Consider the following 23,364-nt stretch of genomic DNA (forward strand, 5'->3'; position numbering starts at 1 on the left):
ATTATGTGTCTGTTATATATTCTACTTTGGCAGATAGGGGAATTAGCAGGGCCAGCACCCCCCCCCCCCCCACACCCACCACCCCATACTCATTTCCTGATAAACAATGATGAGTGCTTTGCCTGTGGAGGTGTTCACACCTCAAATTGTCCCATCCAAAGTTCTTCCTTGTGGCATTGGAGGAGCTGAAATGAAAATATGGAATATTTGTTTTAACAATTTAATAAATTTTCCCGAGGAAGAGGTATACATCAAATCAAGACCTTTTCCTTATTTAGATCATCTCATTCATTAAAACAATGATATATCGTTAGCCACCACTAAACTCTATAATTAACCATCAACCAAAAGCTGCATTTTCCTTAAATAAAGTTTGATTTATGACCTATTGCAGGTTATTCCATACTGCAGTCGATTATGGAAAAAGCAGGCCAGAATGGCTGGCAAGTCAGTGCTATCTGCATTGAGAATTTCAATGATGCTAGTTACCGACGTCTCTTAGAAGACCTGGAACGGAAACAGGAAAAGAGATTTGTGGTAGATTGTGAAGTAGAGCGGCTCCACAACATTATGGAACAGGTAATGCTATTGATTTCAAATGAATATTAGTAATGCATTCCTCATCTAAATTATTGAATGCTGCTTATTGCAGAAAAATTGTGCAGTTGGAAAACTGATCACACCTTCTGTACAAGTTCTTGTTGGTAATGCATACCTTTGAGATTGGAGTAGGACATCAAAATCGAAGCTAAAATAAGACTAGAATTGATCAATTTATTCTGAGAATACTGTGAAGTTGTACAGAAGAAAGGATGTTCATATTTTGAAAAATGAAAAGGTCACTACATATCTGCAGAAGCAGAAGGAATCGAGTTGTGACGTTATCTTTCTATCTGCTGTAAGTCCATCTGTGAATATCAATTGCCACCTCATTAAATTTCAAGTGTTTGTCATATTTTAAACAATGTTTAAGCAGCTTCTTCTCATCAGGCAATGCATGCATTGTTTTGAAAGCACTCTGCTTCCTGTTAAAGCACAAGTAATGAATTTTAACCAAATTTGACAAGTTGCTGCCATGCATCAATATGTGAGATCCTTTAAAAATTGGTACAAATAAAACCAATGGTATTGCTGACAGTCTGACTACAACAGTGAGTACATTTTATTTGCAGACATATTAGACTGGGACCTGACAGTGTCAAAACATTCAGGCCTGTGGGTATTTTACACACATCTATCTTATACTGCAATGCTGCAGTCAGGTGATATGACTACAAGAGCTCTCTGTGACTATATTTAAATAAAAGAGTTATCCTTGGCAGTGGAAGTTACCTACTGATTTCCATGGGCCTTAAGCCAATGACAGGTTTCAGATCTATGGCCTGCTGATTTTTTTACCTATGCGAGTAATTTTGGCTTAGAGCGATAGTGAAAAGCAGGCGATGTTGATTCAGCCTCCCGCTATACATCTCTCCTGATTTTCATTTCCATTGAAGTCAAGTTTAGTGAGGGAATTCCAGGGTGTGGGGTCTAGGCTGCTGAAGGTATGGCTGCCAATGGGGGGGGGGGCGGGGGAGCGAGTTGGAGAGGAAATGCACAAGAAGCCAGAATCAGAGGAATGGAGAGTTCAAGGTTGGGAGTAAATGTAGGGTTGGATGAGGTTACAGAGGTAGAGAGGTATTCAGACAGAAGGATGAGAATTTTACATTTGAGATGCTGTGGTGGGGGAGGGGGGGGAATCAGGATTCAGTGCTGGTAACTCTAAATGCAGTGGGTTAGCAGGATTGGTGTGAGATAGGATAAGGGCAGCAGAATTTTGGATGAGCTGAAATTTGCAGAGTGGAGGATGGGCGGCCGGCCAGGAGAGCATTTGGAATAGTTGAGTCTGGAGGTGAAAAGAATATGGATGAGGGTTTCAGCAGCAGCTGGGGTGATGTGGGGACAGAGGCAGGCAATGTTAGTGAAAGTAGGCAGTCTTTGTGATGGAGGGGCTATGGGTTGCAAGCTCATCTTGGGTTTAATAGAATACTGAGGCTGTGAAAAATCATGGTTCAGCCTGACACAATGATGAGGGAGGGGGATCGAGTCAATGGCAAGGGTACAGAATTTGTGGCAGGGACCAAAGACAATGGATTTTGTCTTATCAATATTTCGTTCCAGGAAATTGCAGCTCATGCAAGCCTGGATGTTAGACAAGCAGTGGGGAGGGAGGGGGGGGGCAGAGGTGGGGGTGTGGCGGTGGAGGGTAGTGGAATGAAAAGAGGTAGAGTTGGGTGTTGTTAGAACTGACCCTATGTCTGTGGATGATATCTGAAAGGCGCAATGTGTAAATGAGGAAGAGAAAGGGGCTAAGGATAGATCCTTGGGGGAATCTGGAGCTAACAGTGCGGAGGGTAAGAAGAGAATCCATTGCTGGATAGGTAACAGTGGAACCAAGCGAGGGCACTCCCATCGAGCTAGGCAATGGAGTAGATGCGTTAGAGAGGGATGGCGTGTTCGACTGTGTCAAAGCCTGCAGATAGGTCAAACGGGTTGAGGGGGGGATAATACTCCAGACAATATTCCTCACCCCCACTCCTAACAATACCTCCATTGTTTCCCTTGAAAAGTTCCAGCGTTTCACTCTATACCTATCTATATAATAGCCCATTGATGCCCATTCAGATATTTTAGTTCCACTTTGTTTTGCGGTAGTTTATTAACACAGCTTTTGTTAGGAATCCAATCCATATATATCACCACTCTGGGAGAAATAAAATCCTTCAAACTGCTAGTCTTAATGACAAACTGCATATAGCTGTGTGAGCATGTGCAAACATGTGACCTTAAACACTGCAAGACACCACCATGATTCAATCGTTCCTTCCATTTCAATTCATTTCAAAAGCATGTTATCTTATCTTAGTCTCAATTAATTTGTACAGATTTGCAAACTTTTACATTTATTTACTCCACATTTTATTTAAAAACAAATAATCATACATTACCTGTTACTCCACCAGTTTTGGTGTTAACACTGCAAACATTGCTACTGGTTGCTGCACTTACGGCTGTGTTATGCAACAACAAATCGTATCTGAAAACAAGAGTGCTCCTAGTTACATTAATGAGATTAAAAGCATTAAATGAGTGTTGATGATTAGAAATGCCCACCTACTGTATTATGTAATGATAGCCTCAGCTCCTACTGTATGAGGTGGTGATAGTTATTAGCATTAGGTTTAAACATTTGAGTCTATTAGACTTTGATGTAGGAGTTGAAAGATATATGTTGCACCGATATTGTGACGCTGCCACTGGAAGCGCTAACTCTGGTAACAGCATTTCTGCTAGTACGCTGAAATCCATGTACCACATAAACAGAAAATTTGTGGTCATCATGCATTCTCGAGAGGCTTCCACTGAAGTGTTTCTGCACTGTTTCCCCTCATGGGGGAATCTAGAACTAGGGGGCATAGTTTCAGAATAAGGGGTCGCCCATTTAAAACGGAGATGAGGAGCAATTTCTTCTCTCAGAGGGTCGTGAATCTTTGGAATTCTCTACCCCAGAGAGCTGTGGAGGCCGAGTCATTGAATATATTCAAGGCGGAGATGGACAGATTTTTGAAAAACAGGGGAATCAAGGATTATGGGGAGCGGGCAGGAAAATGGAGTTGAGGCCAAGATCAGATCAGCCATGATCTTATTGAATGGCGGAGCAGGCTCGAGGGGCCGAATGGCCTATTCCTGCTCCTAGTTCTTATGTTCTTATATAAACATGACACGATAGGAAGTGGAGCCTCGTTCTACAGGAGCGTGTATTGAAGAACTGGGTGAATCATGTCAGTTGACCTCCATGCCTGAGTTTGTGGTCCATGCTCCTATTGAATGAGGCTCTGCATCAAGAATGGAACCTCGCTGAATTTACCCTTATGTCTTCACAAAGTCAAGGCCAAAGCACCACTAGACCACCATGGACTGGACACTCTCCATTAGACTCCAAGGTACTTGATGCCTTCTCCTTTCCCCTTCCCCCTCCATCATTAAGTTATCCACTCAGGATCAACAACAAAGAATATGAGCTGGATAACAGTAAGAATTATACTATCTTGTCATGATCATGGAAAATTGTGACAGAACACCAATGATAAGTCTTTATATGGGGTCATGCAAACGCAAAATGTCTTGGAAATGGGCTAAATTGGGTCAATTAGCTTTAAAACATTTAGGGGGCAATAGATGCGGTAAACACCTGTCAGGCTGATAGAAACATACAGATTAGTTATGTAATGTCTCTGAAAATCAGTATAGACAACAGGCAGAAAACAGCTTTGTAAGAAAGTTGACTATTCTGCATTTGTGGATAGATAGTGTTATGGGACTCATTCAGATAAAGCAACTTAAATAGGGGATAAGAAAAGGAAACATGTTACTAATGTTACTGTAAACTAAAGTATCACCAGTGTAGAATCTGTCAAGAAAATCTTTTGTGCTATAATAAATTGGATCTTGTAAGCAAATTGCTAAACGGCAGAAAAAAATGATAGAGACCAAATAAATCAGCTTGGTCTTTTGGAGCAATTCCAAACATAAAACACGCCAGTGAGATAGCAAATTCTGCTGAATGAAAACATTTTCTGTTTATTGTGAATTCATTAAAGCTGAATGTGCATCTGTCCATCGTGGGATACATCTTAATTCTGTGTATCCCAGGACCATACTGCATAACCAGGCATGCCCTCCAGTTGTGTGCAAGTAATAGCCTGTTTGCCACTGCAATGGTTAAAGGAATTAAACTGAGATGCACAAAAAAGGTGATATCATTCAGAGGATTAGGCTGTATTGCCAAAGTTGATAAGAGGCTTCCTCTCACTGGATTCATTGTCCCTTTGAGAATAGACATCCTGGAAATGAAACACAGATGTGTGCTCATGTGCCCATCAGCACTGACTAGATCCCTCAAGTTGAAAACTTTTTTCAAAGTTTAACCAAGCCTAGTACATGGTTTTACTTTGCTAGACACAAAAGGATAGATTTTGACTTTGTGCAACAAGAATCAGCAGCCTGTTTTTATATCTCTCCCAATGTTAATTTCTATTGACTTCAATTTCCATTGGTAAAGAAAATTGGGCGTAGTGTAAAACGGGTTGTCAATTCACTATGAACCTGTTTTGCACTCTTGACGCAGAACAATTTCACCCCCAATAATCCTTTTTTTAGGAAAGGTAAAGGGCACCATAAAGCAGAAACAAGTTAAGTAATAATTAAAACTCACAGTGGCTTATAGCCATGAACATACTTTTAGCCAAATTGATATTTAATACACAGGGCATTGACTATAACAGTAAGATTTACAGCTGGCTCATTTACTGGTTGATATCTTTTGCTCTTTCAATGAGTTTTCCCATTTTGATGTCTTTCTTCCACCCATGCTCCTTCCACTTTACATTTGATTTGTATCTTCCATTGGACCCATCAAGCTTTTTTCTATTGGCCTTATGCCTCCTGTTATTATGGTTAAGTCATTTGGTTACTGGCCCTGCACAGGTTCTCTTGGTCTCCTGCGAAACTATGGCAGCATTTCAGGGCCTCTGTCTTTTACTATCTTTGACCCATTTTGTTATTCAGGTTGATGTAAGATTACAGGAAGAGAAGATATTGAAAGTCCTCCCAATTCTTTTATGCTTCCCCACTACCAACACTCACTGACCTTTCCTTCACTTGACAAGGCCGTTGATACCTAGGAATTCTTGCAATCTGCTTCACTCACTACAAATAAGAAAAGACCATCAGGACCATCAACTCTGCCCCATCTAGTCAGTGGTGACCTTAGCAACATTGCTGGGACTTTCAACATCGTCAGGGGCATAAAATGGGCATTTTTGGATTAGACGCCCGTTATACACTCTGCATGATTTCCCTTTCTATTGACTTCTCAATGCCATGTCAGCCGTGGCTCAGTGGTCGCATTCTCCTCTGAGTCAGAAGGTTGTGCATTCAAGTCCTACTCCAGAGACTTGAGCACAAAATCTAGGTTGACACTTGAGAGATGCCGTCTTTCGGATGAGACGTTAAACCGAAGCCCCGTCTGCCCTTTCAGGTGGACGTAAAAGACCCGAAGGCACTATTTGAAGAAGAGCAGGGGCATGCTCAGTGTCCTCGCCAACATTTATCCCTCAACCAACACCTAAAACAGATAATCTGGTTATTTATTTAATTGCTGTTTGTGGGAACTTGCTGTGCGCAAATTGGCTGTCGTGTTTTGTACACTACAACAGTGATTACATATCAAAAGTATTTCATTGACTGTAAAGCACTATTGGATGTCCTGAGATCATGAAAGGTGCTTTATAAATGTAAGTCTTTCTTTCTTTCAACTATTTTTGCCAGTTTTTCTATTTGCTGCCACATTGGAACTGAATCCTGACACAGAGCTGTGTTATTGCTGCACGCTGTGATTTGATTCCAATGATCGCGGCAAATAAACAACTGGAAAATAAATTCACCTAATGAACAAGGTGGATGTCCTTTTTCTGTATTTTGTTTTTCAAATGCACAAATTAAATATACGACCCTTGAAATTCCACACCATCAGGATAATTTCAACCTAACCCACCCAGTGGGAAACTGACGGGATCAGATTGACCACCCAATTTACACCCCACCAGATTTTACTTTCCTTTGAATTCAATGGACATAAAACAGCCAGTGGATCCAATCCAGTCAGTTCCTGCCAGGTGTTAGGTTAAAACTCCCCCCCCCCCCATTTTTGGCATGGAATTAGTGCAATCCTGGTTGGGCAGGATTGTGGCGGATCACATTTGCGCTGGTTTTTCACTGTTTTCAGGCCTGATTGATAAATTCCAACAGAGGAACATAAGAACATAAGAAATAAGAGCAGGAGTAAGCCATACGGCCCCTCGAGGCTGCTCCACCATTCAATAAGATCATGGCTGATCATCGACCTCAACTCCACTTTCCCGCTCGATCTCCATATCCCTTGATTCCCCTAGAGTCCAAAAATCTATCTATCTCAGCCTTGAATATACTCAAAGACTCAGCATTCACAGCCCTCTGGGGCAGAGAATTCCAAAGATTCACAACCCTCTGAGTGAAGAAATTCCTCCTCATCTCAGTCTTAAATGGCCTACCCCTTATCCTGAGACTATGCCCCCTAGTTCTAGACATTCCAGCCAGGGGAAACAACCTCTCAGCATCTACCCTGTCTATCCCCCTCAGAATCTTATGTTTCAATGAGATCACCTCTCATTCTTCTAAACTCCAGAGAGTATAAGCCCAATTTAATCAATCTCTCATCATAGGTCAACCCTCTCATCCCCGGAATCAATCTAGTGAACCTTTGTTGCACCACCTCTAAGGCAAGTATATCCTTCCTTAGATAAGGAGACCAGAACTGCACAGTACTCCAGGTGTGGTCTCACCAAGGCCCTGTACAATTGTAGCAAGACTTCCTTACTCTTCATACTTCGTCTATCTGCCCTCCCACCTGTCGTGACACCATACTTGGAGGCAGGACTGGAGGAAAGCCAGGTTCCCCCGGAAATCCTGCCAGCTCCGCCCAACGTGCACCAAGCAGCAAGTACGCCTGCACGAAGTAGGCCGACTTGTCGTACAGGTGTCCTGAATGGACCCCACAATGCCATAACCAAATGTTCAAATGTTCGATGATTCAAGAGACATCTATTGCATTTGCCGAGCGGCACAACAACAAGGGACCCAGGACGAGGCAAAATATTTCCGGTCAGCAGTTACACCAGACCAGCCTACATCCCCATCCCCCCCCCCCCCCCCCCCCCCGCAAATGGAACTGCAAGGTGTCGCTCTGAAATCCCACTGGCTCCGTGGGACAAGGCACTTAAGTAGCATTGGAGTACTGGCACAGTGCGTCCTCTATTATTCAAATGGCTCCTCCCTATTATTTGGGATGGGATATAAGTAAAGGAAAATATGTGGATGGAAGTCCTGTCCTGCTGCACTTCTGACATCGGAGCGGGACTTCAGGAATTTTGATCCCAGGATGATCATCACTCATGTATTGTGCCATTAGTCTGGTTTAAACATTGAATCACACTATTGCCGGGGTGATATCATCTTTGATGAATGCGTTCTGATTATCCAGTCCCTGTCATTTGATTTTCTCATGTGATTTTCTCACAAGTTTAATCATTACAAAAGTCCAAAATAGCACTTTCCTACTAATTATTTTTAAATTGTGCATTTCCCCTGTACAAACTGGAAAAAAGCAGCTGATTCCAGTTGTGTCAATCTATACTACCTACTTCCTACATATCTAGTAATTTGTAAAAAAAAATCTCTGCATCCAGATTGTCAAAAATTGTCAAAAAGATCATTTTTATTACTTGTATGATGAATGTATTAACCTACACAGCTCCCTTTAATACAACAATCATTGTTTTATTAGTAAAATATTATCACAGATAATTCAGCTTTCCGTTTTTTGAACTCTAATTTTCCCTACCGGGTATGTTTCACATGCATCAGAAGATAACCAGAGAGAAACAGCTGAGCCTAACCAATCTAGACTGCAGTATCTTCCTCTGTAGTTCTCGCTCCCTTCCCCCCACAAGCCAGGCGCATAAACTGGCAGTGGAATATTCATGGCTGCATCGACAAAGAGTGGGATCAATGTAACTTTTAAAATGATAACAGAATATAATTAACAAAGCCATCAACATTGCAGAATAGTGGGAGCAACATTTATAATCAGCAAGAGTGACACAGATTGCAAATCCATTGAAACATATGGAGCTCTGCTCATTTTCAAAAATGACGTATGTCATAATAGGTCATGTTTTTAAACATAAATGAGAGGTGAAAGACACTTGGAAGGTCTGTAATTAATCCAACTGATATGGCATTAATGGGATACAAAGCAGACCCTATTCTTGCAGTATTAATAAAATTGCGTTTTCATTCTATAAAGGGCACAGAGGCCAAAAGGAAAAGGTTGGGCCTCGCAAACTTACTGAAACTAACATTCTTTAGAGACAACATTGTAGTCCAGAAATGTGCCAGTTAACACTCCAGGTGATTGCCCACTCTTTTATAAATGCAATAGAGGCACTCACCCCAAGGTTGAGTTGGAGAGAAATAACGTTTTTAATCATTCCCCACAGGGAAACTAAAGCCTGTGTCCTGAGGTAAACAATCCCCTCTGGGGTTGATTACCACGGCTCATTGATATGTTTTGGGTCCTTCAGAAAGCTCTGTATGGAACCCATGCCTGCTCACAGCGGGCGAGAGAGCTGCTGGGCCTGAGAGGTGTGAACTGGGTGTAATTCCTGGGTAGCCTGGGAACAGCCTCTGCTGCTAGGATGTAGGGGGAAAGTGGAAGAGTCGCCTGCACTTCCCATCCTGAATCAGGATTTCAGACTTTGGGCTAAAGGGGCAGAGTTCCACCCCACATTCTGCCCCCCACCCCACCCCCACAGTTGAAACACATTTCCAACCTCCTACAACCCAGGAGTTTTGGGGCCAAAGTTCCTTTATTTATAACAACCTTATTCAAATAAAGTCTTCTAGTTAAACCATTAATTTACATTAACAGTTACTAAAAAGGTAAATTGCATTGTGTTACTGCATACTGATAAATATTGTTATGAACATTTCTTTTTCTTTTTGCTCAGATTGTAAGTGTCGGAAAACATGTCAGAGGCTACCACTACGTCGTAGCCAACTTGGTGAGCGCTGGATTATTATCTAACTATTTACCAGCAGCAGCATCTAGGTTCACTTTAAACTTCAGTGTCCTAAAGTTTGGTTTAGGGGTTCCCTGTTTTGTGGTTTGGACAGTGGACCACAGTCCATTCATTACTGGGGTGAATGGAGGGAGAATTCCATAGAGTTAATAATATGACTTTGACATGAATAAACTATTTATTGTGCAATTTAATGTAAGTGTGAGGTAATGGCCCTGAATTTGCAGTTGGGATGATGGCAAACTGTCCACCTTTGAAACTGACCGCAACTTCGGAATTTAGCACATGCCTCCCTCCACCCAGAGAGCCAAATCATTGAATGTGACAAAAACTTCATTCTTCCACAGTAATTACGCTGTTAAATTCCCCACTAAATGTTAGACCCAAAGGGATTCAGTGTAACTGAGGTTTTGACAGCGTTATTACTGCTAAACAAAGGATAAAGACCTGGAAAACTCATTTTAATTTTGGGCAGTGTGAAATTTGTCCATTTTAGGTTTTTTTTAAGTTTGTCCATCTTTATTTCAGGTTTGCCTTTTCCCCATGTGAGAGCCCCAATCTTTGTTTTGCTCTCTTTAACATTTTTAAAAAGATAGAATTTTAAGAGCTTGCACACTTCCTTGTTCACTGTCTGTGAGAATTCTGCCTTTTGACTGGCTCCTTAGACAGCCTGTTGATGTCACAGCAGTTCACACAAGGGAATCCCCACTAACTTCCATTGATTTGAATTGAAGGTCAGAAAACCCTAAGTTCTCAACGCAGGGATCACGAGATTCTTGTGCGAAGCGTACTTTGGGGCCAGCAGCGAACACCTTCGCTTCAATGTTGACCACAAATTCCAGGCCATTACATTTTGGGAAGTACAACAAAGAGAGGATACACTCTGACGTAAGAAAACTACTAGGCACTTGGTCTAAGTATTAAACAAGGCTTTAATCAACTGTTTTTTAACAGTGTCCTTCACTAGTTCCTGTTAAAGAATGTCCTGAGCAAGCTGGGCCTTGTATTTATACTCTCCCTGGACAGCACCACCTGCAGGCCACCCAGTATCATTTCATAAGTCATTTCCACATGAATGACAAGATTCATGTCACACTCAATGGAAAAACACAGAAGGTATAGATGAACAAAGAAACTTAAAGGTTCAAATACAAAATTTCCTGAAAGTGTGAGTGCAGCTAGATAAAGCCATAAAAATGTCAACAGCTTTTAGGATTTTTAAATAGGGGTATTGGGTACAAGAGTAAAGAAGTAATGATAAATTTGTACAAAACACTGGTTGGGCCACATTTACAGTACTCTGTGTAGTTTTGGGTGCTCCACTATAAAAAGGACATTAAAATTAAAGAGAATGTCCATTCACCACGATGATGCCAGGATGGAAAACTGTCATTATGAAAAGCAACTTGAGATACTTAAACTATTTCCTTTGGTGCAGAGAAAGCTAAAGTGAGATTTAATAGAGGTTTTTAAAATTATGATAGGTTTTGATAGAGTTAATAAGGAAATACTGTTTCCTCTCATTGGGAAGTCAGTGATGAGGGGTTATCAATATAAAATTGTCACTAAGAGTGATGAGAGAGGTTAGGAGAAATTTCTTTACACAGAGGATATAGGAGCATGGAATGCATTGCCACAGAGAGTGGTTGAAGCGGAGACCATTGCCTCTTTTAGGGAAAGTTTGTTAAATATATAAAGAAGAAGAAGATACAGGATTATGGAGAGAGAGTGGGTCAGTGGGATTAGTTTTGAATTGCACTAGCAAAGAATCAGCAATGGGCCGAATGGCCCCCTTCTGTGCTGAAACATCTATGGTTCTATTACTTTATTTACATGCTAAATTTAAATATTTCCCTGACTGCTCAGTGGGTTTACACAGTGATTACGTGAGCCATTCAGACCAGCGAGATCTCAGGTTCGATCCTTTTCTTTGTGCTGATTTAGCTGATTTCAACCAGGGCAGAGGTAGGGTGCCTAAAGTTGCCCTCAGCACCCATTCGTTGGGGAGGGGAAAATGGTCCAGAGTTTCCACCCTGCTATAAGTGCATGCAGGCTGGTGAGAGGATCAGATCATAAGGCTGTGTGAGTTACTTTGGTGGGCAAAATTGAACACGTTTAATGACTTAGATGAAGGGACTAAGTAACGTATCCAAGTTTGCTGATGATATAAAGTTAGGTGGGAAAGTAAGCTGTGAGGAGGACGCAAAGAGGCTGCAGAGAGATATTAGACAGGTTGATTGAGTGGACAAGAACATGGCAAATGGAATACAATGTGGGGAAATGTGAAGTTAGCCACTTTGGTAGGAAAAACAAAGAAGCAGAATATTTTTTGAATGGTGAGAGACTGGGAAATGTTTGCATTCAGAGGGACCTGGATGTCCTTGTACATGAATCACAGAAAGTTAACATGCAGGTACAGCAAGCAATTAGGAAAGCAAATGGTATGTTAGCTTTTGTTACAAAGGGATTAGAGTATAAGAGCAAAGAAATCTTACTGCAATTATACAGGGCATTGGTGAGGCCACACCTGGAGTACTGTGTACAGTTCTGGTTTCCTTACCTAAGAAAAGACCTACTTGCCTTAAAGGGAATGCAATGTAGGTTCACTAGACTGGTTCCTGTGATGAGGGGATTGCCCTATGAGGAGAGATTGAGTAGACTAGGCCTATATTCACTGGAGTTTAGAAGAGTGAGAGGTGATCTAATTGAAACATATAAAATTCTAAAGGGGCTTGACAGGGTTAATGCTGAGAAAATGTTTCCCCTGGCTGGGGAATCTAGAGCAAGGGGGTCACAGTCTCAGAATAAGGGATTGGCCATTTAGGACTGAGATGAGGAGAAATTTCTTCACTCAAAGGATTGTGAATCTTTGGAATTCTCTACCCCAGAGAGCCGTGGATGCTCAGTCGTTGAATATATTCAAGAGAGGTCGATAAATTTGGGGGAACTAAGGGAATTAAGGGATATGGGGATAGTGCAGGAAGGTGGAGTTGAAGTAGAAGATCAGCCATGATCTTGTTGAATGGTGGAGCAGGCTCAAAGGGGTCAAATGGCCTACTCCAGCTATTTGTTATGTTCTTGTGTTATGTTCCTGCATTGTGTGGTGGAAAAGAATCAGCATTGCAGGTCTTCAAAATAGTTGAGAAATTTAGCACTACCATGGCTAATACAGAGACAGGTCAGAATGGAGCTTATGATCAGAATTTTATTATTCCAGCATGACCAGGTGAATGATGGAAACATTTTATTGAAATTCATAGACTAATGGTGTTCTATTCAATCCATGGATCTGATGGGGAGAGTTGAATCGGACCATAACTGCCTGGTGACTCCTATTGTGATTGCAGGGATTCAAGGATATACCACTGGATAGATTTATGCATGGAGGAGCGAATGTAACAGGATTCCAAATAGTGGATTACAGCAGACCCGTTGTTACTAAGTTCATGCAGCGCTGGAAGAAGCTGGATCAGAGAGAGTTTCCTGGAACAGACAATGCTCAATTGAAGGTACAGTTATGACAATATATAAGACAGCAGTGAGTGTACACACTTATAAGCCTGTTACTATCAGTGGATTAACATTTAACATGTTCATATTATATTGCTCCAGCAGGCATTATGCTGTTTATTTTAAATGGATTAAAGACTCCACTAAAATAAAGAGGAATGGCATAGGCATGTATTAAATATTCATCCACTGTTATTGGCAACAGTAATTTCTAGGCAATAGTTTTAGAAATTGTTCAGCAGATTTGAGTTTCAACTACTTCTGTTGAAAAAAGGGTAAAGTAGATGAAAAGTATAAAATACAGCAACTGCTCCCTATACTACACTTTCAACAGCCTGTGAAACCTATTACATCGAAGAACGTTAGAAAGAAGCCTTTTTAATATTTTTCTTCTTAAATCAGACAATTTATCAGTCCTCATTGAGTGGTAGTGTTATAGTGTAATGTCCCCGTATCAAACTATTATTGTCATTAACCCTTTGCTTTCCAAAATAGCTGTGAAGTTGATTAAATATCATCAAATTTTTTTAGGTGGGTAATTGTGATTAGGAACAGTTTTGAGGCAATGGTAGAAAAGGGAGCACAGGGTGTTCAGTGCAGAACTAACCCTCGGGAGAATAAGTTCACAATGGAGCAGATTGTATTTGATCTGTGGAAAGGACTAGCCTGATGGCACGGATGACATATTCTTAGCCAGTCATTGCTTGTGTTTTGTTGTAATGCTGCGCAAGGATACTTCACAAGCACTTCTCCAGAAACAGTGATAGTGTTCCCCCACACACACAGCTTGGTAGAGTTATATAGTGAGGAGAAACTGCATTTTTCCCCCATTTTTATAAAAAGGACTTAAACACAGATGGATTGCAGCTACATAATTGGTGATGCTGAGCCCCATCTCATTAATAAGTCTTGACATGTGAACAGTCCTTGAGAGGATGGGGTGGGACTGCAGTGGATTGGTGTAATGTCCTTTCACCTCTAGGTCCTGCTTTAAAATCCAGCTTGGACTGATGAGGTGAGAGTTTCTTCTGTCTGTAAAGATTTGACAAATAAGTTTGGGTCTCAAATAGCAAATGAGCGCAGATCCACAGAGCAAACTCATCCTACGTATGAAATCAATAGAATGTTAATCGAGTGGGTTCTATAATGACAAGGCGATCCACTCCGCCAGCTTACTGCTCGAGTGGTGAAGACAAAAATCTATCCCATTGTTTTACATGGCAAGATGCTGAAATGCTTGCCTGTGGCTGAGTGCATGAATGAGTGAGTGAGTGATTAGGGAGTTAGCAATAAAAAGCAAATGAGCTTGGGGAAGCCTTCAGTTTTACTCTCCCTTACTCTCTCTATTGCTTCCTCTCTTAATCTTGGTGAGCCTTTCTCATGAGGAGTCTAGGATCACAGCCTTGGTGACTCACTCCTATCTGCATGCACTGTCGCCTTCTGCAAGCAGAAATAGCTGCCTACAGTGAGTCTTGCAGTGAGGCCTACTGTCCCCTGTATGTGTGAAATTGCATTCTCACTTGAAGATCGTGAACTCGTGCCAATGGTGGGTTCCGTTTCCCATTTTCAGCAGTTACTCTGCACTATGGGAAAGCTTCATTTTGTGCATGTGGAAGACAAATCTGCCTGCTGAACAAAAAGTGCATTGGTACGGCAGAATACAGATGTCAGCGCGCAAGGTGAGTGCAGATCGGGGGCTTGCACGCGCGGCAAGCCCCCGACACCAAGTTCTGGGCCATTATTGACACAGCAGATGCACCAATCACTCTCCATTTAACCCTGTTGGTTTTATATGAATCTCAACTCTAACAGAAAGTGAGAATGTAGCTCAACTGTTCAATTAGGAAAAGGGTTGTTATCTTATTGTGCTGGGTACAATTTTTAAGAATCAATTAAATTTAAATATTAATTAATACAAAAGAATGTAGCACCATAACACATTCTCAGGACATCTTAATGTGCTTTACAGCACGGTGGCATAGTGGTTAGCACTGTTGCCTCACAGCGCCAGGGACCCGGGTTCGAATCCGGCCTCGGGCGACTGTCTGTGTGGAGTTTGCACATTCTCCCCGTGTTTGCGTGGGTTTCCTCCGGGTGCTCCGGTTTCCTCCCACAGTCCAAAGATGTGCAGGTTAGGTTGATTGGCTATGATAAATTGACCCTTAGTGTTAGGGGGATTAAATACATGGGGTTACGGGGATAGGGTGGGATATGTGTTGGTGCAGGGGTTACGGGGATCAGGTGGGATATGTGTCGGTGCAGGCTCGATGGGCCGAAATGGCCTCTATCTGCACTGTGGGGTTTCTGTGATTTCTGTGATTTCTGTGAAGCTACTGTTCAAGTACTTTACTGTTGTTATGTAGGCAAATATAGTAGCCAATTTGCACACAAGGGCCTAGAAATTCAGTGGGCCTTGCGCCCACTTAGCGCCTAAAGAGGTCTTTTGTGCCGGCGGGGTGGTAGCGCTGAAATTGAGTGCAGCGGTATTGGCGGCGGTAGCCGTTAGCGCTGCGCCGGGACCGATGACGTCATCGGTGTGCGCGGTGGCCCGTAACGCCCCGAAACCGCGCCGATCCCCATATTTATTTGCGCCCGCCTCCTCCGAAGCGGGCGCAAACAGCGAACAGAAAACGGGGCCGTCCTGCTGCCATAGTGGGGCGCTTTAAAGCTGAAGGTGCGGCCAGCCGCTTTTTCGGCCGCCGCCTGCCCACACCTCCTTCCCCGGCCTCCTCCACCCCCCCCCGCGGCATTGCCGGCTGGTTTCTGTGGAGCCCGGCACTTCTCCGTTGTGCCGGGCTCTTTTGCCGGCACTCGCGATCGGGGCTCCGGCCGTTGCAGGCACCTCCCCCTTAAGAGAAGGGGGAGGCCTGCAGTACCGCAGCCTGCCGCACCGCATCAGGTGGCGCTGCGGCAACTAGCGCGCCGATATTCAGTTGCAGCGCCCCAAACGGAGGTGGGCACACCCTGGTATAGCGCCCGCTTCCGAATTGGGGCGCAGAAGACGAATATACGGCGTGCGCTAATGCCTCCCCGCCCAGCGCTAACTTTTGGGCGCGAGCGAGCTGCCCGCGCTCAAGTGAATTTCTAGGCCAAGGTCCCAGAAACAGCAATTGAATGAATGATCGAATAATCACATTTTTTAGTGGTGTTGGTTGAGGGAAGAATGTTGGCCATTGGATTCTTTACATTCACCTGAACAGGCAACAAAGCCTAGGTTTAACATCTCATCTGAAAGGTAGCACCTCTGACAATGTAACACTCAGAGGAGAGAGTGCTGCTAACTGAGCCAAGCACATAATATGAAGAGAATTCCCAACTTGCTAGCTCTTATTTGATCTAGACCTTTATCTTGAAAATAATGGCCCAGAAATTCGGGTCTCCACGGGTGAGTACGCACGGGGTACTCACCCGTAGGCCCGATGGAAGTGCCGGTTTCCTGCATGCACTGCGCATGCGCGGGAAACCGGCACTTCCGTTCCTCTGAACGAAGGGGTTCAGAGGTCGAACGCGTGCGCAGGTAGGGCTGCGCGTGTGCATCGAACTTTGGTCTTTTTTACAGGTTTTCCCGGGAACGTAAGCCTGCAGAATTTAGAAATGTAAAAAGCAGGCGTAAGGCCTGCTTTTTACAAGGTAAGTGGTGAATTAATTTAAATTAAAACATTTTTTCCACAGGTTTATTATTTTTAAATACTTTAAAGCAAGGTAAGTTTATTTTTAGCCCTGTTAGAAAATAAAATCATTTTTTTCAAAAATTTAAATTATGGTTTAAAATAGTTATTTCATGTAATTTATAGTTTATTTAAAAAATGTGATTTAAAAAAAAAATTATTTGAAGATTTAGTGCTATTTTGGGGCCGTAGTATTTATAAGTCTTGACAGCACTTCCTGTCAGACTTATGAATGGAGCATTCCCTGCTCCGATTGGCTCCCCATGGCCCACGTGATCCCAGGGGATGCAACGAACTAACTGCGCCCCTGGGATACGCAAGCACTGCGCACCGGCAGCTGGACCAGGCCCCGGATCGGAATTCCACGGGGGCCCACAGCTCAACAGCCGGCGCGCAAGGTAAGTGCAGGTCGGGGGCTTGCACCCGCGGGAAGCCCCCGACCCGAATTTCTGGGCCAATGAGTTTTGTTACTTTGAGCTACTAGGTGGAGACTATGTGATAAGCAAAACTGTTAAGAGTGCAGCTTAACCAGCTTACCTGTGGTGTAAAGACTGCAAAAGTACATTTACTGTAGACTTTTGCATCTAAATAATCAAAAGGAAAATGGGACTGCACAAACTACTAGCCAACACAGCTTGGAGGCCAGTCTCATTAAGGCTAGGTGCAGGTTGAAAATTACCCCCAGCATTTAATTTTAACTAATAGGTAGGGGAAAGTGTTGCAATTGCTATAAATAAATACATATCTCTTGTAAGGTAGCTGAATATATTTTCTATACTAACCAATCTCCTGTAGCATTGCACATAGGGAGTCAAGAACAAGTGTAGTCTTAAGGTGCCGTGGGATTGAGTCTGGGGTATAATTGGACCATGGGACACAAACGTAATTCAATTCCCATTTCAAAATCAGACGTTTTGTCCATAGTTTTATATTTCCATTATAAATTTCTAAGTTCATAATGGAAATTGCCAGTGTATGCTTGTCACCATTGGCAAAGGCCTAGAAATGTGCTTCATGATCATTCTCTCAGACAGACGTGGAGGTAGGGTGCCTAACCCTCTCGGAATGATCGGGAGTTTCCCGAAATCGGGGGGTACCTATCCCAAGCTGTGCCTCCAGCAGCCCAGGAGATCAGCTACTTAAATTTCACGTCGCAGTGCCCCCCCCCGCCCCCCCCCCCCCGCCCCCGCCACACCACCTCACTCTGTGACATCACCGGCAGCTGCTGTTAAATCCTCAGGCTGGCGACATTGCCCGACCACCACTGCAGAGAGCTGCGACCACGTGGAGCACATTCGGCAGGGGGCTGGAGAGTCGAGAATTGGGAAGCTCGGGAATCACAGGTGTCAGCATTCGGAGAGTCTCTGATATCGGGGGAGGTCTGAAATTAGGAGGGCTCTGAAATTGGGGGTGGCTCGATAAGGAGACTGGCGTATCAAAGAAAAACTGGGGAAAGGGGATCAGGCCTAAAGATGGAGACTAAAGAATGGGGGCTCGGGGTGGAAAGATGGAGAATGGGGGATCAAGGGGAGACTGGTGAATGGGGATCGGGGAAGATGGCGAAGGGGGGTCAAGAGGAGACTGGCGAACGGGGGATCAGCAGGGGAAAGATGGAGACTGGGGAATGGGGGCCCGGGAAGAGATGGAGGTTGGGTTGAAAGATGGAGACTGGAGAATTAGGACTGGTTGAGGGGGGGGAGATAGAGAATGGGGATCAGGGAGAAAGATGGAAATTGGGGAATGGGGACTATGGGGATTAGTGGTCGGATGATTGGGGCTCAAGCAAAGGAGGGAAATGGGTTGGGGGTGGGTGTGGAGACCAACATTTCTCCCAGAACCTGGAGCAGTAGCAATGTGGTGAGTGGGAGCGGCACTGAGAGTGGAGCAGCCAGTAAAGGGGTGAGTGAAACCTGGGGACCTTACTGTGGGTAAATAGTGAAAGATTATTCCCATTTGGTGGTGGAATGGGGAATGGAAAAACAAGAAACCAAAGGGAAAAGATGAGGAAAGTTCTTGAACTGAGGACGATTAGACTGTGGAATACTTCACCACAAGCAGCTATTGAGGTAGAGGCTAAAACTTTATTTGAAAGGGAATGGAATATATATTTGAAAAGGAGTATTATAAAAATATCCTTGGTGCGGGGGGGATGGGGTTACAGGAGAGATCAGGCCTGTTTAAAGAGGCATCAACTGGAGAGCTTGACCATACCTTGTGCAGTGCAGGGGAATTCTGGCCATGGTTTCAGGGTGAATATCAGTGGGTTATAGGATTATTACTCGTTAAAGGAAGGATATTGAGGCATTATACCTCAGTTCCTCAGGGCAGTGTCCTAGGCCCAACCATCTTCAGCTGCTTCATCAATGGCTTTCCCTTCATCATAAGGTCAGAAGCGGGGATATTCACTGATCATTGAACAGTGTTCAGTTCCATTCGCAACTCCTCAGTCTCTGCCTGCATGCAGCAAGAACTGGACGATATTCAAGCTTGGGCTTATAAGTGGCAAGTAACATTCACGCCACACAAGTGCCAGGCAATGACTATTTCCAACAAGAGAGCATCTAACCACTGCCCCTTGACAATCAGTGGCATTACCATTGCAGAATCCACCAACATCAACATCCTGGGGGTCACCATTGACCAGAAACTTAACTAGACCAGCTACAAATACTGTGGCTACAAGAGCAGGTCAAAGGCTAGGTATTCTGCAGCAAGTGTCTCACCTCCTGCCTCCCTAAGCCTTTCCACCATCTACAAGGCACAAGTCAGGAGTGTGATGGAATACTCTCCACTTGCCTGGCTGAATGCAGCTCCAACAACACTCAAGAAGCTCGACACCATCCACGACAAAGCAGCCCAGTTGATTGGCACTTCATCCACCACCTTAAACATTCACTCCCTCCACCACTGGCGCACCGTGGCTGCAGTGTGTGCCATCTACAAGATGCACTGCAGCAACTCGCCAAGGCTTCTTCGGCAGCACCTCCCAAACCCGCAACCTCTACTACCTAGAAGGACAAAGGCAGCAGGCGCATGGGAACACCATCACCTCGAAGTTCCCCTCCAAATTCCACACCATCCTGACTTGGAAATATATCGCCATTCCTTCATCGTCGCTGGGTCAAGATCCTGGAACTCCCTCTCACAGCACTGTGGGAGTACCTTCACCACATGGACTGCAGCAGTTCAAGGCGGCAGCTCACCACCACCTTCTCAAGCGCAATTAGCGATGGGCAATAAATGCTGGCCTTGCCAGCGACACCCACATCCCAGGAACAAAAACAAAAAAAAAAACACCTGTTACATATAGAATATCAATGAGTTATTGTATTATTGTTATTTATAATGGGAAACTGAGTTTTACCAGTATTACTATCAGTTATCAGTGCAATTTCAGTGAGTTGCCATTAGTTACTGGTGAAATCAAAGTTCCTCCCACCTCTGCTTTCCTCTCCACAAATCGCTCCCCCAAGTTCAGTTTCCCCGCCCACAGTTCCCCTCTTTCCCCGCCCACGGTTTCCCCTCTTTCCCCGCCCACGGTTTCCCCTCTTTCCCCGCCCTCAGTTTCTCCTCTTTCCCCGCCCGCGGTTTCCCCTCTTTCCCCGCCCGCGGTTTCCCCTCTTTCCCCGCCCTCAGTTTCTCCTCTTTTCCTGCCCTCAGTTTCCCCTCTTTCCCCGCCCGCGGTTTCCCCTCTTTCCCCACCCTCAGTTTCCCCTCTTTCCCCACCCTCAGTTTCCCCTCTTTCCCCGCCCTCAGTTTCCCCTCCTTCCCCGCCCTCAGTTTCCCCTCTTTCCCCGCCCGCAGCTTCCCCTCTTTCCCCGCCCGCGGTTTCCCCTCTTTCCCCGCCCGCGGTTTCCCCTCTTTCCCCGCCCTCGGTTTCCCCTCTTTCCCCGCCCTCGGTTTCCCCTCTTTCCCCACCCTCAGTTTCCCCTCTTTCCCCACCCTCAGTTTCCCCTCTTTCCCCGCCCTCAGTTTCCCCTCCTTCCCCGCCCTCAGTTTCCCCTCTTTCCCCGCCCGCGGTTTCCCCTCTTTCCCCGCCCGCGGTTTCCCCTCTTTCCCCGCCCGCGGTTTCCCCTCTTTCCCCGCCCTCGGTTTCCCCTCTTTCCCCGCCCTCGGTTTCCCCTCTTTCCCCGCCCTCGGTTTCCCCTCTTTCCCCGCCCTCGGTTTCCCCTCTTTCCCCACCCGCGGTTTCCCCTCTTTCCCCGTCCTCGATTTCTCCTCTTTCCCCGCCCTCGGTTTCTCCTCTTTCCCCGCCCTCGGTTTCTCCTCTTTCCCCGCCCTCGGTTTCCCCTCTTTCCCCGCCCTCGGTTTCCCCTCTTTCCCCGCCCTCGGTTTCTCCTCTTTCCCCGCCCGCGGTTTCCCCTCTTTCCCCGCCCTCAGTTTCTCCTCTTTCCCCGCCCTCGGTTTCCCCTCTTTCCCCGCCCGCGGTTTCCCCTCTTTCCCCGCCCTCGGTTTCCCCTCTTTCCCCGCCCTCGGTTTCTCCTCTTTCCCCGCCCTCGGTTTCCCCTCTTTCCCCGCCCGCGGTTTCCCCTCTTTCCCCGCCCTCGGTTTCCCCTCTTTCCCCGCCCTCGGTTTCCCCTCTTTCCCCGCCCTCGGTTTCCCCTCTTTCCCCGCCCTCAGTTTCCCCTCTTTCCCCGCCCGCGGTTTCCCCTCTTTGGTCACGGGTGGCCTCCTGGTTTTTGGAACTTGTCACACAACAGCTGCTGGCACAAAACCACAAGCAAAAAAAAATACTCACCACAAGGAACCCAACCTTTATAAGGTAAACGCAACAACATTTATAGAAGTCATGTGATCAGATGTCATGTAATCGGGTATCACATGGTCAGATGTCATGTGGTCAAAATGTCACATGATCACAGCTCCCGGATTGCCTCCTAGGTAGAGGAATATGAGCAATACCTACTAAAAACAGGAAGAGCAAAAAGCCAGCATTATTTTTTTTGAGCCAGTGTGCCACTCTGATGCATCATAAGATTATCAGTACTGTTTAAAAACCAGAGTTTGCACAGGTGCAGTTGCGGTTATTGTATGTGCTTGAAGCACGGACCAAAGCTTGTGGTTATTAATTAAAATTGGGCCTGTGATCTCTTCAGTCTGATTTTCAGTCTGTAGAGATCAGCACACTGTAAGTTCTATGTATATTTCTGTGCTGTGTCAGCACTTTACAGCATTTCTGCATGTACTGCATGTCATGAGAGAGATCTTCAGCTCCAGTAGACACTTATTGTGAAGTAATTATTCGCATATTAGATCTGATAGAAACCAGGGTAACGCACTCATTGAAAAGAAGCCAGCAGGCACTGCAGGGGCTGAAAATCCCACTGGGACGATTGAAGTCACTGAGATTCAGAGTCAGATTAAGATGAATAAAATTCAGAAATAGAATTGCATAACATTACTTACAGATCAGAAATTTATAATACATGAAATCATGCACGTCCCAAATGACAGTGTGGCTCTGATCTTCCTCTTGCACAGAGAGTACTTATGCAACACACAGTCGTCCAACCTTACTGTTCACGGAAAGCCACACATTGCAGTGCTCTTTTTCTTTTTTAACTTTGGTTTGAAACCCACTTAAATGTTCTATGCAGCGAATCCTGTGACATCTAGTAGAGGGTCTTACCTGCTTATCCTTCCTCCCCATTTTCTGGTCTTTCTCACTGTTCCTATATGTTGTAAAGTTAATGTTGAAACAGTCTTTCATTTACTCCACTTTCAAATTCAAAAGCCCTTTTTTAGGGAGCATTGGAATAACGTTTGTTTGTTGTTGGAAATACATCTACTATTGTCCTCGCTGTCGAGAATTGCTGTCACATCTCAGCAGCACATCAGTGGTTTGTGCCTTGCAGCAATACTTTCTACCCAACAGGACAGTTTTATGTGTCTGTCCCTTGTTTTGTGACTTGCTGTTGTAAACAAGACAATGGGCCAAAATTCCTTAGGACCTGATCCCGGTGGTGCCCTTCAACACTGGCCCCACCTGAATTTGCAGGCTTATTGGAAGAGCATCTAATTAGCATTGTACAGGCAGGTGCAAATGCCTGGAAACTTCATCCTTCGTCTGTCTGTGGTGGGGAGGGGAGAATGTCTTGGTTCTCCACCTGACCGTAGAGATATTCCCTTCAGCGCACTTGGTAAGGGGTGCCAGTCTGTCCTCAGATTTTGATTAAGTAATTTACTCTCGCTGGGGGTAAGTAGGGTCCACACTTACTCCTGTGGTGGCCATTAAGCCTGAATTCATTCAGCATACTGGCCTCCGCAGATACACCGTGTCTCAGTCCAGTCTAAGAAGTGGGAACTCCTGGCATAGGCAGTCCCTGCCCCAGGCTCTACCCCCTTGCCATAATTTGCCTTGTAGACAGAGGTTCCACCCTGACAAGGCAACTCCAAGAAACAGAGGGGATCCGGCACATATTTTCCTGGGGTTCCACCGGTTTCCTATTGGAGTTATGTTGGTAGAC

At 44.7% G+C, this 23,364-nt stretch overlaps 1 protein-coding gene and 1 long non-coding RNA gene across 7 annotated transcripts in view; one reads left to right on the top strand and one right to left on the bottom strand.

Annotated features, from left to right (window-relative positions):
- The window catches only part of LOC147111808 (glutamate receptor 4), a 235,621-nt gene that overhangs the window by 52,127 nt on the left and 160,130 nt on the right, over positions 1–23,364 (top strand). For all 6 annotated transcript variants that reach the window (XM_085999064.1, XM_085999067.1, XM_085999062.1 and 3 more), the window contains 3 exons: positions 395–579; positions 9,648–9,701; positions 13,067–13,228. In XM_085999064.1, the coding sequence (XP_085855190.1) occupies positions 395–579; positions 9,648–9,701; positions 13,067–13,228 (401 nt within the window). The remainder of the gene's footprint in view (positions 1–394; positions 580–9,647; positions 9,702–13,066; positions 13,229–23,364) is intronic.
- Positions 13,119–23,364, bottom strand: part of LOC147111809 (uncharacterized) — a 50,008-nt gene continuing 39,762 nt past the window's right edge. The window contains exon 3 of the long non-coding RNA XR_015079750.1: positions 13,119–13,202. This is a non-coding gene — a long non-coding RNA (uncharacterized LOC147111809). The remainder of the gene's footprint in view (positions 13,203–23,364) is intronic.

The sequence above is a fragment of the Somniosus microcephalus genome, chromosome 10 (genome assembly GCF_052327205.1).
Source record: "Somniosus microcephalus isolate GS21.2 chromosome 10, FLI_Smic_1.0, whole genome shotgun sequence".
NCBI classification, from domain to species: domain Eukaryota; kingdom Metazoa; phylum Chordata; class Chondrichthyes; order Squaliformes; family Somniosidae; genus Somniosus; species Somniosus microcephalus.